General features: G+C 47.3%; 1 protein-coding gene across 1 annotated transcript in view; it reads right to left on the bottom strand.

Annotated features, from left to right (window-relative positions):
- Window positions 1-3,462: 3,462 nt before the first annotated feature.
- The window catches only part of LOC130537376 (CXADR-like membrane protein), a 19,128-nt gene continuing 6,453 nt past the window's right edge, over window positions 3,463-16,137 (bottom strand). The window contains exons 2-7 of the mRNA XM_057054167.1: window positions 6,373-6,524; window positions 6,090-6,288; window positions 5,199-5,366; window positions 5,008-5,130; window positions 4,720-4,861; window positions 3,463-4,584 (exon numbers count right to left, since the gene is read on the bottom strand). Coding sequence (XP_056910147.1) covers window positions 4,233-4,584; window positions 4,720-4,861; window positions 5,008-5,130; window positions 5,199-5,366; window positions 6,090-6,288; window positions 6,373-6,524 — 1,136 coding nt within the window. The 3' untranslated portion in view covers window positions 3,463-4,232. The remainder of the gene's footprint in view (window positions 4,585-4,719; window positions 4,862-5,007; window positions 5,131-5,198; window positions 5,367-6,089; window positions 6,289-6,372; window positions 6,525-16,137) is intronic.

Here is a 16,137-nt window from a genome sequence, read left to right as displayed (position 1 = left end):
ATGACGTCGCTTTGCCTCACAGCTAATTATTCAAGACCGCAGACCTGGAAAACCAGACCTCTGACTTTAATTTCTAATCCTCTTCAGCAGTACTAAACAGTATTATTAGTAGCGCGAGCTGCAAATACAGAAGTGTTGCTCTGATTTCTGTGGCCTGAATATTGTTGGAAAGAAGAAAGAAATCAACAGCTTTATGGATGAGCTAAGAAAGACAGATAATGTCTCAAATACTGGAGATTTCCTCTAAATGTTCAAACTATTACGGAGAGCACAGATCAGCACAAAGTTATTTTCCAAGCTCCCGGGGAGGACGTTGTTCCAGAGTGCAGCTGTTCTCTTCTAGAGCTGCATCGCCATCTAAACGGGACGTGTTTTGCAGATGGCCTTGAGAACATTAATTAGTGAGCTATAATTAGGAGATTTCTGAGAAATGCAAGAGGGATCCTCCTCCGGTGTTGGTGGTGTCACAACAATAAGATCAAAAGACGAGATTACATCCAAACAAAGAAAATGCATAATATTATTATCAGGAGCGTCTTGAGATTAACACGGTTTAGAAAGTGGAAATATTTTTATACTCCTGTTTTCTGAGCTGCACAAGAGGTATAAAAAAATGTTGTTCTCCTGGGTCATCAGCGTCAAGTTGGATGGGAACTTGTGCAGAAGGAAGAAGCCTTCTCACGCTTGAAAGTTCCGGTTTAATGGGCAGATTTGTGAATTCTAAATATGAACAACTGCGGGTGGAAAAATTAATGTTGCTGGTTAAAACGATTAAGAATTTATTAAAGTGAGGCATCAGGGGCAGGTCAAAAACCAAAAGGAACAGAACTTTAGTGCTGTTGTGCGCGTCACTGAATGATGTAGCCACATGCTCCGTGCACGAGACGTGCAGTACATAATCAGTTCAGCACGTCACCGTGTGATTCACCAGTGCTCCAGCAGGGGGCGCCCTCACACACAGAATCATATTTCAACAGCTTTTCAGAGGCAATAACATCATATTATTATATGTAGCATCGCATATAACATCATATAGAGGGAGGGACAGCATTAAATAAGTAATTTGGGAAATGACTGGTAAAGAATGAACAGCCAATTATGAATTAATAGAAAGACTAAACAATGTTTGATGATAGTTATTTAAAAAGTCATTTTATCTTTTCATCCAGTCAAGTGTGATTAAACCATATTTCATGTCTGGTGTGAATCCTTTCCAGAGCAGCTAACTGAGTATCTGAACTCTATAAAGTCAGAGGAAGTTGAGCTCATCTCCACTGAAGAGCTCCGTTAGATGTTAGAAGTGTGTGAGCGTCTGAGCAGCCATCACACATCCAGTGTTTAGAGGAGCTCTGTGATGAAGTTGACCTCTGCAACACGAGTGCAAACATTCCGCCTGGCCCCCCCTTTTCATCCCTCGTCTCTAATCCAAGCTGCACAGGTCAGGTGGTTACCGTGGATACACTCCCTTCTGTTGAATAATGAACACTTCTGACAGAACTTGGCCAGAATCTCTGCTCTTGTTTACATCTTGTGAAGCCTTTCAGTTGTCAACATGTGGGGTTCTTGGTTTGTCTCCTTAAAACAAGCAGATTCTCCCTTTATCCGGTTTCAATGAGCCAACACTTCAAATCTCGCTTTGTTTGTAAGGGTTTTAATTCAAAACGACCATTTTACAGTCTGGTGCTTTAGCCTGTGACTGATGGAGCTCTCAGGTCTGGTGATTATAGAATATTACAACATTCAGAACCGAGGAGTGAATGGCTGAAAGGGGTTCGGGTGATTAAACCAGAATAGTTTTTATTCCAATCATCATTTTATTTTATTTGTTGCTGAACGCTGCCACTGATCATCACTGCAGGACAGGTAGTGCATTTATGGTAGAGGTGTATTTATAGCCCTCCCCTTGGTGGCGTTGGAGCAAAGCTCTTTAAATTACCTCATCTGGGGCTGCTGTGCGGCTCCGAGGCTCCTCGACATGCAGTCGCACACGCGCGGAGTCAAACCGACAACCTCCCACACCCCCATCTCATCAAAGAATCATAAATAGGTAAAGTTAAACTGGTTTAAACATCTCCATTTAATATTTTATTCTTTACAAAAGAAAAGCAGTGAATTCCTGTATAAATGTAGGTTTGCTCGGAGACCTACAGAATCTATAGGTGGACATTTGGTTTGGTAGACAGACGGAACCGTCCGCAGCGACAGCGTGACGTCAACTAGTGCAACGTGACCTTGATATTTACACACTTCAGTCCTGAACAACCTCACAGCCAAACCAAGAAAATAGCTCAGAATAAAAACCAAATAAACATCTATGGAATTATAGACGGATTATATAGCATCTACATTAGAATTTCTATGTACAAAACACAAGATTTGTCTGTCCCGGTGATTATAACATGCATATATGATCGGCCTGGTGGTCAGCCAGGACCCGGTCCACACCCCCCCAGTTCAACGGCGTTTCTCTGCGGTTGAACCCGCACAGGAAGCTTTTAGACACGTGGATAAGGTGAAGATCGGCCTTTCAGCAGAGACCAGATCCCTTAATATGGGAGCAAAGACGCTCTAATGGCTCATCAGCTAATAGCGTCACCTTGGTAAGGATCATGGTGACGTCTCATTGAACTATTCTCACGTATTGATTAGGACCCAGAATATTACTGAAAACACACTGAGGCCTAGAAATGCTTCACTCATGCAGCCACTTACAGAGTCGATCCAGGAGGAAAATGAACCGAATAACAATTATTTGACCGAGACACGGAAAATAAAACTGAAGCTCATGAGAGGTGAGATGTTCTTGAGCGGTGATCCCTTTAAAACCACTCAGGAAAAACCAACCAGAGATGGAAAAGCAGATAAAGAAGAGAAAATACAGGAAAACGTGATGGACACGTGGAGCTGGTCCCCTCTCTCTCCCCCTCCCTGTTCTCCCTCTCTCTCCTCCTTCTCTCCCTCTCTAGCTCCTCTCTGCTCTCCCACTCCTCTCTTCCTCCTTCTCTCCCTCTCTCTCTCTATCTCTTCCTCCCCCTCCTTCTCTCTCTCCCCCTCCCTCTCTCTCCTCTCTATCTCTCCCTCTGTCAACCCCCTCCCTCTTCTCTCTCTGTCTCTCATCCCTCCCTCTTTCTCCTCTCTGCTCTCCTGCTCCCCCTCCCTCCCCTCTCTCATCCCATCCCTGTTCTCCCTCTCTCTCTCCCCTCCTCTCCCTCTCCCCTCTCTCTCCCTCCCCTCCCTCTCCCTCTCTCTCCCCCTCCCTGTTCTCCCTCCCTCTCAATCTCCCCCACTCATCATCCCCCCCCTCTCATCCTCTCTCTCTCATCATCCTCCTCTCCCGCCCTCTCTCTCCCCCTCCCCTCTCCTTCTCTCCCCTCTCTCTCTCCCCCCTCTCCCTCACCCCCCCTCTCTTTCCCCCCTCCGTTCTCTCCCCCCTCTCCTCACCCCTCTCTCCCCCCTCTCCCCCTCCCTGCCGGTTGTGTGTTGCTCAGTAACATAGCAGAAGGCACTCTTTATAGATGATTACAAACGGTAATAAAAGTGGTGATCTTCATTCTTTTATCTTTGACAGACTCAAAAGAAGACGAGGGCTGAGGCGTCCTGGGGCTGCAGGGTGATGGACGGCCTCCGTTACCCTTTGGAATCATCTCTGGAGATCGGCAGGCTGAATGGGAAGGTTTGAACACGGAGAAGCGGCTCCATGTGTACGCTGGTGTATTAACAGACGGACATTTGAAGGTAGCAAAGACCAAATAATGAGTTATTGTAGAATCATAGTGGAACTGATGCTTAGGTGACTTGTTACGTATGATATGAACCATTGAACCTTGGTATAATTACACATCCGCCCATTTAGGTCATGTACAGAGAGCAACAGCAGCCTCAAAGCATCCAGGAGCTCAGTCCAAGCAACAGGTAGAACCTGAGGTCTGGTGGGTGGGAGGGTCTTCACCCCTCAGGGTGGCTCTCAGCTTGACCTCATCTTCATCAGTTCCTCCTCATTTTCTCATAGGTGCAAATTAAATTGTCTCATAAAACGCTTCCTGTGGCAGATGAGGAGAGGGTTCCTGTTTTTGGTGTGAAGCGGCGGCTTCACGCGTGGATGTCTGTACATCGGGATGTCAGCGGTGGAAATCACGTGAAGATCTGGACAGACTGAGTCTTCAGGAACGTTTGTTTTCAGCTGGTTTTGACATCTTGAGGCTGTCATTGTCCTCCGTGTGGTCAGATCCCCTCTATACCGTCTGAAAGGCCTTTGTCTGGGCAGGGATCATAACAGGAGTGGCCCCCATGCGGGTCAGGTTGCCAGGGCCCAGTCTGGGCGGAGAGCTGCTGGTCTTGGAGTTGGATGTAGACGTGGAGGTTGGTGTGGAGCGCCGTTCGGGAGTCTTGGGAATGGTCTGAATGTAGCCTTGGCAGTTGTGTTTAAGAGCGGCCACAGCTGGAATGCAGGGGGGTTGACCTCGGGGCCCCATGTGGTGCATCATGGACTGTGTGGAGGAGGTTCCTGAGCGGGAGCTGCCAGACCGCGATGAGGAAAGGGAGTTGGGCTTCATCAGTTTGGCTTTGGGGGCCTCTGCATCCTCTCTGAAAGGAGCGTCGGACAACGTTGCCGTGACAACAATCACTAAACAACAGCTGCAACTCATCAATGACCTTTGACCTATAGAGAAGCTTCAGGCAATAACGGTTGGAACTACACTTCCAGCGAGGTGGAGCTACCTGATTTCATTCGGGGTCTCCTCTTCCTCATATTTCTTCATCTCTTTCTTGCGGAACACCAACCAGATGATGAGGATGATGAGGAGAACGCCAAAGGAGACCCCCACCACAGCGCCGGCCATCACGCCCATCCCTCTCACATCTGCAACACAAACAAGCAGACACGGAACCACAGTTGGCTTCGCTCTCTGAATCTGTCTGGACCAGTTTGAGTCGATCACTGGGGATCTACTGATGAGCCTGTGAGTGACAGCTCCAAGTCCAGAGCCAGAGCGCATTTCCACCCACAGTGCATCTTGACCTCCACGGTGCAGTTCTCTTCCCCCACGTCGTTGCTGGCGGTGCATTTGTAGACGCCGGCGCTGTCCTTGGTCAGGTTCCTCAGCGTCACAATCTCCGGGTTTTTCAGATCTGAGGAAGAGGAAACCAAGGTGTCAGCGCACGCGTGTCCTCGTGTGAGTTCCACTCTTTCAACCCACCGATCAGAGCCAGCGGGGGCAGTTTGCCCACGTATTTGCCCTTGTCCAGCACCCTCTCCCATCGGTAGCGGATGGGATCGGAGCCATCGGCAGACTTGCACCTCATCTTAACGTCACCCCCCTCCAACAATTTCCCCTCCATCCAGCACTGAGGTTTGGACGGCTTTACTGTGGAGAGACACAGATCATATAAGTAACACACACACACACACACACACACAAAATATCCTGTTGATGAGTCAACGCAGCTATGCTGATGTTCCAGATGTGCTCCCCACTCTTATCCCTCTAAAACTCTTGTTAGTTAATTCAGGTTGGGGGGGGGGGGGGCAGGAAGACGCCTGTATGACTGGACAGAGAAGCTGCAGCTGTTTGGCTACAGCATCAACTGGTGTTGGGGGGATGGGGGGTGGGGGGTTCTAAGACACTCAGCTTATTCCTGATACGTCTCTAAATCCTGAGTCTTTGAGTTGTGTTTAGATTAGTGATGTTGATGTTTGTTCTGCTTGGGGGCTGAATGTGGGGGGAGCGGAAGCTCGCTGCTGTGTTGTGTTGATTAATGTGAGAAAGTCCAGCTGCCTCTAGCCAACGAGGCTACTTCAAGAGAAGAAGAGGCGATAAATAATTTACCAAAAGTTCAATCACATTTTATTTATGGCATATCGAATATTCCGGCTATGGTGGAAGCGTCCGTTGGCCGATGCATAAATAAGAGCTGCGTTTCATTGCGAAGCCAAGTGTTTCCTCCCTGCAGTCGCTGGGTTTGGGTTCACCTTTGAAACGGACACTTTCAGGCTACAAGTGTTGCACTTACTGATGCTAAAAGCCCCGTGTTTTTACGACACCTCTGCTTGTAAAGTATTCTCTCCTGAACGGCTGTCTGCCACCTACCCAGGACGATGAGGCGGATGGTGCTCCAGTGGTACTGTGCACCGGTTTTGACTTTGCAGCTGTATTCTCCCGAGTCTGTCAGAGACAAGTCACTGATCATCAGGGAGGCATCGCCTTTTAAATACTCCCCAGCGAAAGCGACGCGGCCGCGCTCGCCTTCGTTGGGGTCGAAAACACGGCCAGCAAAGTATGTGATGACCTGGTGAGAGAAGGAAATCCGTTTGTGATCAGGGACATGAAGGCAGAGCAGACTTCCGCTCAGCCACTTTCCGTCACTACTCACCACCCTGTTGGTGGGCTTCAGGAGCAGCCACTCGATGTCCAGGGTGGGGTCGTCCCCCACCCAGAACTGGTGGTGGCAGGGCAGCGTGGCGTTGTCTCCCACCACTCTCTTCATCTCTGTCTGGGCGCACGCCGTCAGCACCGCCAGCAAAACTGTGAGGAGAGAGTCGGACGTCACTCTGGGTCAACACGAAGGCATCGTGCTGGTACCGGGCCCAGGTGGGATCAGCACCGTCTGGGAGGGGGCCAGATGTGATGACCTGCTGGCCCTGCTGGCTGCCTTCAAAACGTGGAGCTTTTCCATGAAATAAACTTTGTGAGAGCCACGTGAGGCACAGCCATCATAATCCAGTGTTTTCTCTCCCTCCTCACCCTCTCACTCATTAGCATATTAGCAAGTGTCAAGTTATGCTGAGTTAGCACTTCCTTTCTAATTGTGGCTCCCAACACTTGTGGGACATCAGTCTGCATTCATATGGTTACCATCCAAATATAAACAGACGTAGAGACTGACCCGTAGTAATTAATGATTAATGATTATTAATTAATGATTCATTTGGTAATTCAACATCAATGTCTCACGTATATCAAAGTGGGCGATCGGAGGAGAGCCTGGAAACGTACAAGTCTGTGTACATCCATCCATCATCCATCCATCCATTATTCATCCATCTATCATCCATCTATCCATCATCCATCCATCCGTCCATCCATCATCCATCCATCATCCATCCATCCATCCATTATCCATTCATCCATCATCCATCCATCATCCATCCATCCATCCATCCATTATGAATCCATCCATCCATCCATCCATCCATCATCCATCCATCCATCCATCCACCATCCATCCATCCATCCATTATGAATCCATCCATCCATCATCCATCCATCCATTATGAATCCATCCATCCATCTATCCATCCATCCATCTATCCATCCATCCATCCACCATCCATCCATCCATCTATCCATCCATCATCCATCCATCCATTATGAATCCATCCATCAATCCATCATCCATCCATCCATCATCCATCCATACATCAACACATCCATACATAAATACAGACCTCTGAAGGTCAACCCTCTGAAGGTCAACCCTCACTCTGTATGAATATGCAGCAAGAATTAAGAGCAGGACAGTTGGACCAGAGGACATTAGACCGAATAACAAGGTGCAACATCCTCCTGCTGACAGACAGGTAAATCTGTGTGGTCTGCTTCAGGTTCCAACAACAAGAGGCTTTAAACGCAACAATGTAATGTCAAAGGGATCCAGAGAGATCCAGAGGGATCCAGAGAGACCTGCAGCTGACCAGCCGCAGCAAGAAGGTGGTTGGGATGATTGGGCTCCAATTACCAGGAGAGCCAGAGGATGAAAACCTGAGCCTCCATTTGTTTCCTTTCATTTATTCATCTTCCCTTGAACAATGATCAAATGTACGGACAATGTCATCCTGCTGGAGGGATACATTTAGGTGTGTGTGTGTGTGTGTGTGTGTTATCACCACCAAATGTCTGGAAACTGTTGGCTTACCCAGTGACGCGTAGCGAGGTGGTCCAGAGAGCCAAAGACCCTGGTGAGTATTTCTCAGCCTCCCAGCTGATTTGCCAATAAAAAAGACAAACCAGTCCAAGCCTGAAGCTGTTCCCATTAAAAGGATCCATCTTAGAATCGTGTTCATTTATTCGTCCTCACTAATGAACGTGTGAGCTGTGAGGGAACGGCTGCAGCAGTGTTGCACTCTGGATAAAGCACAAGTGACGGCTTCACCTTCAGGTTCAGGTTTAAATGGTTTCAGACAATTATTCCCTGGGTTAAGGAGGTTTTCTTGTACTCTGAACTTCTCAGCTATACCGGCGTCCCCGTCCAGCTCAGCGCACATACAGGAGACCTGATCGCGTCCCAAAGTTCATCAATTAAAAATGTAAAACAGACATTGTCCAAATTTAGCTGGGACGTCAAAGACAAAAGGGTTTTTCCATCCCTAAATTGCGTAAATGAGAGAAATAAAGGCGAGGAAGGAAAAAGAGGACTGTTTTAGTGAAATGCTGACAGGTTGAGGGGACATCATGAGTGGCTGCTGAATGATTGCCAGCTCCTGCAGGGACAGACTGACAGACAGTGAATAATGCATGTGTGATACTCTGACGTCCCTCCATCCTGCTGCTCTACCTGTTTTCTGCACATTAGCTGCTCCCTGAAGCGTGCGATCATTTCACCGCAGCCTTGAACACTTGAGGAGGAGGAGGAGGAGAGGGACGGCGAGTGAATCATCTTTCTTCCCCGCAACGCTCAAATCGGAACCATCTCCATTTTATTGCTTTGTTTTAAAGTCATCACTGCCTAATGCTGACAAGAGAAATGGAAATGGTAAAAACGGCTCCCGTAAAGCCACTGAAAGTTCTACAGGAAGAGCTGACGTCAGCATTAATGTCACAGGCACACTGAGAAACGCAGAATGTGGAAGTGGAATAAAACCAGGTTCAGACAACGATCAGAAATGAAAGAAAAAGAACTACACAGTCACTAATCACAAATATTTAGCATGTGCAGCCTTGACAGGTGTTGCAGGATGTGGAGATTACCTTGAGATTATGGGATGATTCCCTTGGAAGTGACGTAAAGACTTCTGTTATTTTAGCTTTACTGGCACACACACACACACATGCAAGTTTACATCACTTGAGAGGACCTGGATATTCTATACAGGTACAGGGGGACCTCTATTTACGAATTTAATTCGTTCCAGAAGTTTTTTCGTAACCTGAAAATTACGTAAATAGAGACGCGTTTTCCATGTAAATGCCCTAATCCGTTCCAAGCCCCCAAAAATTCGGACATAATTTTTTTTATAAATGCATCAAAACATTTAACAAATACATGTTACAATTAGATTACCGCACAATAAATGTCGGAATTCAGTGCAAGGCTTCTCCAGGAACAAAATGAACTTTATTACAGGCTAATCTTACATTAGCCGTCATTACTAGCAACGAACGTAAACACTTGTGGTAACACCGCCATCTAATGGACAAACATTCAAACACCCACAATAAATAAAAGTTAAACAAAGGCGACGCTGGGATACAGACAAACCTGTACATATTGACGTCCCTCCTAGCCAATGGGATGACAGGAAGATGCTAGGCGATAGCCAATGGCAGAGCAGCTACAAGCAAGTTTGTGTTCGCTAAACTCCGCGAGCTGCGAGTAGCAGCGGTAGCGTATTTTTGACCTTTGTATCCTGAAATTTCTTTCGTAACAAGAGGAAATATTTTCCCGTTGAGACGCTTCGTAACCTGAAAATTTCACATGTAGAGACGTTCGTAAGTAGAGGTCAAATTGTATATGTATGGACTAATTAACAAACAGTAAATTGTATCTATGAGGGAAACATTAAAAATGAATGAAGTACACATTTTGAGGGCTGTAATAGTCCAGCGGCTCCTTTTCTTCTGCTGCTATTTTCCTGCTCTCTCTTGTTCCTTCTGTCCTTTGTGGCTGTTGGCAGAGCTGATCAGTTTTCATCAAACGGTGGCAAACAGGGGAACATCCTCGTGCTGTTGCAGCACTTAAGGTATTATAGACCCCTGTTGCAATCCATACATCAGCCCTTTTAGCTGAGGACAACAATCTGCAGTCCAAAGTGAATTGATTTTTTCTGTACGCGGGAAAGACAATCGTATGGTTTGACATTCAGATCATTTCATCTGTGCAGGGACCGAAATGGCAAAAACACACCGGCGTTTGAAACGCCTTTGCATTTTTAAGCCACAAATTTGCTGAAAAGAGTCTCCTGTAATTCAAGAAGTATACTCTTAGTGGCTTTTGGCTCAAGTGAGACTTTAAAAATATGAGCATTGCTTATGGTCCTCATTATTATAGCAAAACACGTTTCACAGAGGCGTCGCTTCTTCAGCGTGTGGGCTGATGGTGCAGCATAGAGACCATCATCGCTGGACCTCACACCCCTCTAAAGCCCTGATCCCCTCTCTCTGCAGCTCAATAACCCTCATGTCTTATTTATAACACACGTCTGGTATTAATCTCTGGTATTAATGTCTTATAAACAGGTGCTTTCATTTCCATTTCCTCCTTTTATAGACAGGCAGCAGCCGCCTCTACAGGCCGACTGGGAGGATTTTAACAAGCTATCTGACGACAATTGTCAGTTGTGTCTTTGTGGCAGAATTCACGTTTATAAAAGTGGATCTCCAGAGATTCACTTTTATCTTTAAACTGGGTCCACAGGGAAAATCTAAACAGCAGAATTTTATCTGTGGATGTAAAATTGATGGTACTTAAGGGTCCTGACCCCATCTCGCTTCGTGTAGATACGAGAAACAGCAACTCGCGTCAACATGAGCCTAAAAAATGAGCAACGATGCTACAAAAGAGGGCCGACGATTGGAAACCTTTCTAGATTCTAATTCCACATTTTAAAAAAATATCAATATAAAAGCTATCGCAGGGAAGCTTTTAGAAGGCGACGTTCCTGGAGGACTTGTTTCTCCGTCCTCATGATACTTAATTGATCCATCTCCTCACTAATTATGCACTCTGGCAGTGGAGACAGCTGTAAGGTCGGCTTAGAATTCAACGTTCTCTAATGAGGACAGCTGTGACATGTGAGCGCCACCCTGACATCGCCATCATCACTGTAGTCATCACCACTGTTGTTGCCCCATCGGTGCTGCAGACTTAGTCACAGTCTTGTCACTGTCTTGTCACGCAAGCCAACCAGAAGATGCCCTTGGGCAGAGGTCACAAGGAGAGGGCAACCTTCAGTCACAGCGGCTGGCAGGACCTCAAGCCCACGCAGGAAAATAATAGCAACGTTAATAACAATGTTAATAAAGACAACATTATAATTAAGTAGGACAACCGGAGGCAAAGTTGGGGGCAACGCCAGAGCCGCTGACTCGGCCCACTTAAGTTTATCGCTGCGTAAATGATCCTTAACGATGGAATTCGTTGATTTTTGACAGCCTGTTTTCCCTCTTGGTTTTGCTCCACAGATGATGAGCGTCTGAAAGTGGCAGGTGACACAGAGACGCAACTCCGCTTTGATTGAGCTTCTGAAGAAGGCTGCTCCATCGTGCAGGTTCTCCAGCTACCTGCTGGAGCCACAACGGTGATATGATCCACCTCATCTTGTCTCAGCCTCCAGCTGTGAGCTGTCAGGACAGTGAGAGGAGACGGATCTCAGAGGGATCTTTGAGCCCTCTGCTAACGATGGCACAGCCTTCTGTTCCATCTATAGATCTGTCACTTCTCATAAATGGCTGATTACAGTGGGATCAGCGGAGGTCAGGTCGCCGTCCTGCTCACGTTGTTGTGTGACGTGGGGGGGGGGGGGGGGGGGGGGGTGCAGCTGTGCAGCTCCATTCTTACATTTGCACAGCTGAGCAAAAAAAAACCGGTTTCCATAGCGATTAATCATAACCTCTAAAAATCACAGCGGCACTATTCAGATCATTTCAAATGGAATGTTATAAAACATAAAAGGTTTACATGAGCTTACAAATTTAAAAACGCCCATTTTAGGCAGATTTATGATTCAAATGCCTTTAAATGAACACAGTGTGCAGAGCGGAAGCAGCAGTGAAGGAAGGAGGCTCGGATTTGCTTCCACCTGAAGATGAGGGAGGCATTTTCACTCACAGGAGTCATGACACTGTCAGCATGAATAAAGTTAATGTGGGCTGAAGCTGCTGGCACTCGGGGAGTCATCTGACGCTGGCGCAGTGGGCAGCGTGTTCAGAAGCAGTCTGACATGAAGTGGATCAAGTGTGAAGAGATTGTCATTTGAAAGCATCTTAATGATTTGGCTGCGGGCTTGTTCTGCCCCGACGTCTTCTCAGTGTCACTGGGATCGCTCTTCATTCACACTTACTGACGCTCCTCCACAGACAAACACCACACACCAAAACCAACCTCCGCATCGGCTCCAGTGTCTCGCTCTGACCACATTCGATCCCATTTATGCCGATAGAATAAGAGTTCAGATGAACTGGAATCAGGAGAAGACGCTCGTCCAGGGTGAATGCTTGATCGGGTGTTGGTACGTTTTATTTCCTCCCATCGTTGCCTCTACCAGCAGAAATTAAAGCAAGCTATGAAATTAGCGCCAAAGACCAAAGAGAGGACGCAAAGTGTGAAGGTGCATCTGCAGAATCGCTTTGACTAAAATGGATGTAATAGTGATGCTTTTTACCAAATTATGCTTTATTTGACAGTTATAGAGGGACAATGATTCAAATAGGTCAGCTATTCAGTTCAGATTATTGGGACAGAGAGGACAGAGACAAAAGCAGAAAAAGGGAAATCCTCCCTTTTTTTAGCTCAATGAAACAATGAGAGTTGGAGGCATTTGTGCCTCTGAATAGAGCCAGTGAGCTTTGGTCCAGCTTTTGGGGAGGTCATTTTGGGTTTCAAAGACATCTACTCTGAAAGAAAGCTTTTTCCGAGGCCTTCGCAGCAGCTGCAACTCTTGACTGGTGCCTGCGACATCCACCGTCTACCGTCTACCGTCTTCACTCTTCCTCCCCGCTCACCCGTCCATCCCCACCCCCTCATATCCCATCAATGTTGCAATCCTTCTTCTCCATCCTCCCTCTGTGTCGTACAGAGTTGAGTTATAGGACCATGAATCGCTCCATTTCCAAGTCTCAGCATTTCTTGCCTGGCCTCTGACCTTTCTTTATTACCCACAACCTCCATCAGTAAATCTGGGCAGCCACATCCCAAACGATCCATGATTCACTTTTCAACTCCAGCGAGGATCAATCTAATATGGCGGCGCAATTTACGCAGCGGCAGCTGTCGGAGAAGACCAGAGCATTAAAAGGAAATCAAATAATTAAATCTACGTGCATTTTATACACCCTTGTATATAAAGAGCACAACGTTTATCTGTGATAAATGAAAGGGGAATAAAAGAAGGTCAAATTTCAGACATCCCATTAAAATCATCAGCTCATTGTGATTCTCGTTTAGAAGATGCATGGTCAGGGCAGACGTCCGTCTCTTGGACCATCAATCTGGAGCTCTCGTCTCACTTCAATATAATGTGGAGCTCATCATCTCAAGTTCTGCTGCCGCTCTTTTCCTCACAGAGGTGATTTTGGAATAAAAATGCATCTAAAGGTGGAGGCAGCGAGACAGACTTGGCTTCCTTCCCCCTCCGTGAGGCTGCAGGTGCTCTGCTGCAGGGTTAGGAAGCGGTTCCTGGAGGTCCTGGCGTCCGCAGCAGCGTGCCGGAACATTCTGCATCCTCGCTGTGTGGCGTGTTTTAATCAGGCTGCTGCAGATTGATGCCTGCAACTCCTCGTGTTAACAGTGGACATTCATCAAAACAGTGTGGCGGTTCGCTCCTGCCAGCACTTGGGTACTTATTGTTGGGAAATGGGCATAAAGAAGCAGGAGGAGAGGGAGGGAGAGACGGGATGGGGGGGTGATGAACGCGCTCTGGGCTTAAACTAAGAGGATATAATAATACAAGTGTTTGAAATAGAAACAGCATTAGCAGCTGCATGACAGTCCGTCAAATGACAAAATGTTGGTTGCATTTTTACATGTTATTTCATCTATATGTGGTTATAAAGTCTAATGAAGGAGTCCGTCTGGATTAATTGCATTTACGACTCGGATATAATTAAAATATGATTTATATCGTGTGTTTATATAAGAAAACACACGAGGGAGTTCATTCCTTTGAAATATGAGATGAAAGCTACCCCCTAACTACCTCACTAGTTAGCTTTCCATCTAATCATCTGGACTGTTTTTATTTTTTAAAAACATCCATTAGACTTTCAGATGAATGGTTGCCGCGGCAGCCGAAGGATGTAGAGGGGTTATTAGTGGTGTTTGCCCCTAATGATCCTAAAAATCTACAAAGTGATTAATGTGATGTGCAACGTTCAGGAGCGTCAGATGGAATCTTTTAAATTAGCCACACAGAGTGGAAGAAACTGGAAGTCTGGAGTTTTTATCTCCCACTATGAATTAAGTGTGTGGAGGAAATATTAGTCTCCTCAGTCCCTCCTCAGTCTCCTCAGTCTCCTCAGTCCCTCCTCAGTCTCCTCAGTCCCTCCTCAGTCCCTCCTCAGTCTCCTCAGTCTCCTCAGTCCCTCCTCAGTCTCTCCTCAGTCTCCTCAGTTCCTCCTCAGTCTCCTCAGTCCCTCCTCAGTCTCCTCAGTCCCTCCTCAGTCTCCTCAGTCCCTCCTCAGTCTCCTCAGTCTCTCCTCAGTCTCCTCAGTCCCTCCTCAGTCTCCCCAGTCTCTCCTCAGTCTCCTCAGTCTCCTTAGTCTCCTCAGTCCCTCCTCAGTCTCCTCGGTCTCTCTTCAGTCACCTCAGTCCCTCCCCAGTCTCCTCAGTCTCCCCAGTCCCTCCTCTCCTCTCTCTCTCTCCTCAGCCCCTCCTCTCCTCTCTCCTCAGTCTCCTCAGTCCCTCCTCTCCTCTCTCCTCTCTCCTCAGCCCCTCCTCTCCTCTCTCCTCTCTCCTCAGTCCTCCTGATCATGCTCCTCTGTGCTACTGCTCTGGTCTGAAAGTAGATGGAGCTTTAGTTGAGCTCATTCCGCGGTGGTTGGGATGGAGACTGTTGTGGGGGGGCTGAAGTGCTGAAGCCCCAGACACTGGCAGCAGACCACAACTTGTCCAGCTTCTCCCTGTCCTGTGGCTTAGCCTCCTAAATGGTCCTCCTTCATACTTGGCACCTTAGCCTTGTTGCTAGGTTGAGATGAGATGCATAATGAACCTGTTTCATCCGAATGTTTGGAAGCGTCGTGACATCATGCTCTCAGCGTCCTGGGACAAGAGCTAGATAGCAGGTTCTGACTGCTGGAGTCCCTGCCTGTAGGCTGCAGAGACCCAGAGACGTGGTGGGTTCTGGTTCTGGTCTGGTGTCGGAATGCTAACGTTGAAAGTTCCAGGCTAGGAATGAACGGAAATTTCCAGCGACAGTGAACGCAGCACCGGGGTGACCTGTTTCCAGGTCTGATGATGTCAGAGGTGCTGCCTTTCAATTAGCTGGCAGGTGGTGGTCACCACCCCCCCCCCCTCCCCTTCCTTCCCCAGTAGAGAGACAACGTCACAGCACCAGCAACCAGCACTTATTTCTGGAAATAAAAGTTGTTGTCGGGAAACGACAGTAAACATTTGATGACCTATTTGAGAAATTACAATTCCTGGATGTGCTGTGTTGTGGTGCCACCTGGACACGACCCAGTGTGTGTGTGTGTGTGTGTGTGTGTGTGTGTGTGTGTGTTCGGGGTGCCTTGACAGCATCAGGGCAGATTAAGCGTTTCTTACATTAGAAGCAGGAATGGAGGCTGATGCCTGGCAGACACATGACACTGATTGACAGATAGAGGCCGCGGCTTCGAAGCAGATGCAGAATCTGGTGTTGCAAATGTTCATGTTTGATCCCCCCCCCCCACACACACACACACCTCCCCCAGTAGGAGGCCACCTTAAATGCTGAGACGAGACACAAAGAGCAGGGTAAGGCGGTGTAATTGAATGCTGTTTTGGAACAAGATGACACAGCAGAAGCAGCCAGCGCAGCTCCACATTCCAGACATGTGCGGCCTGTGAGGTGAGCTAGCGTTACATATATGGTTAAATATACGGCAGCCGTTCTCACCTCTGGCACCAGGCCAGAGCTTCGGTCGCACCACTGATTCTGCCAGCGTTCGTGCAAGTGTCACTTAAACACTCTGAAATCTAATGACGCATTTTACACCTTTTAGG

This window comes from Takifugu flavidus, chromosome 14, assembly GCF_003711565.1.
Source record: "Takifugu flavidus isolate HTHZ2018 chromosome 14, ASM371156v2, whole genome shotgun sequence".
Classification (NCBI taxonomy): domain Eukaryota; kingdom Metazoa; phylum Chordata; class Actinopteri; order Tetraodontiformes; family Tetraodontidae; genus Takifugu; species Takifugu flavidus.
This window is presented reverse-complemented; position numbering and strand designations above follow the sequence as displayed.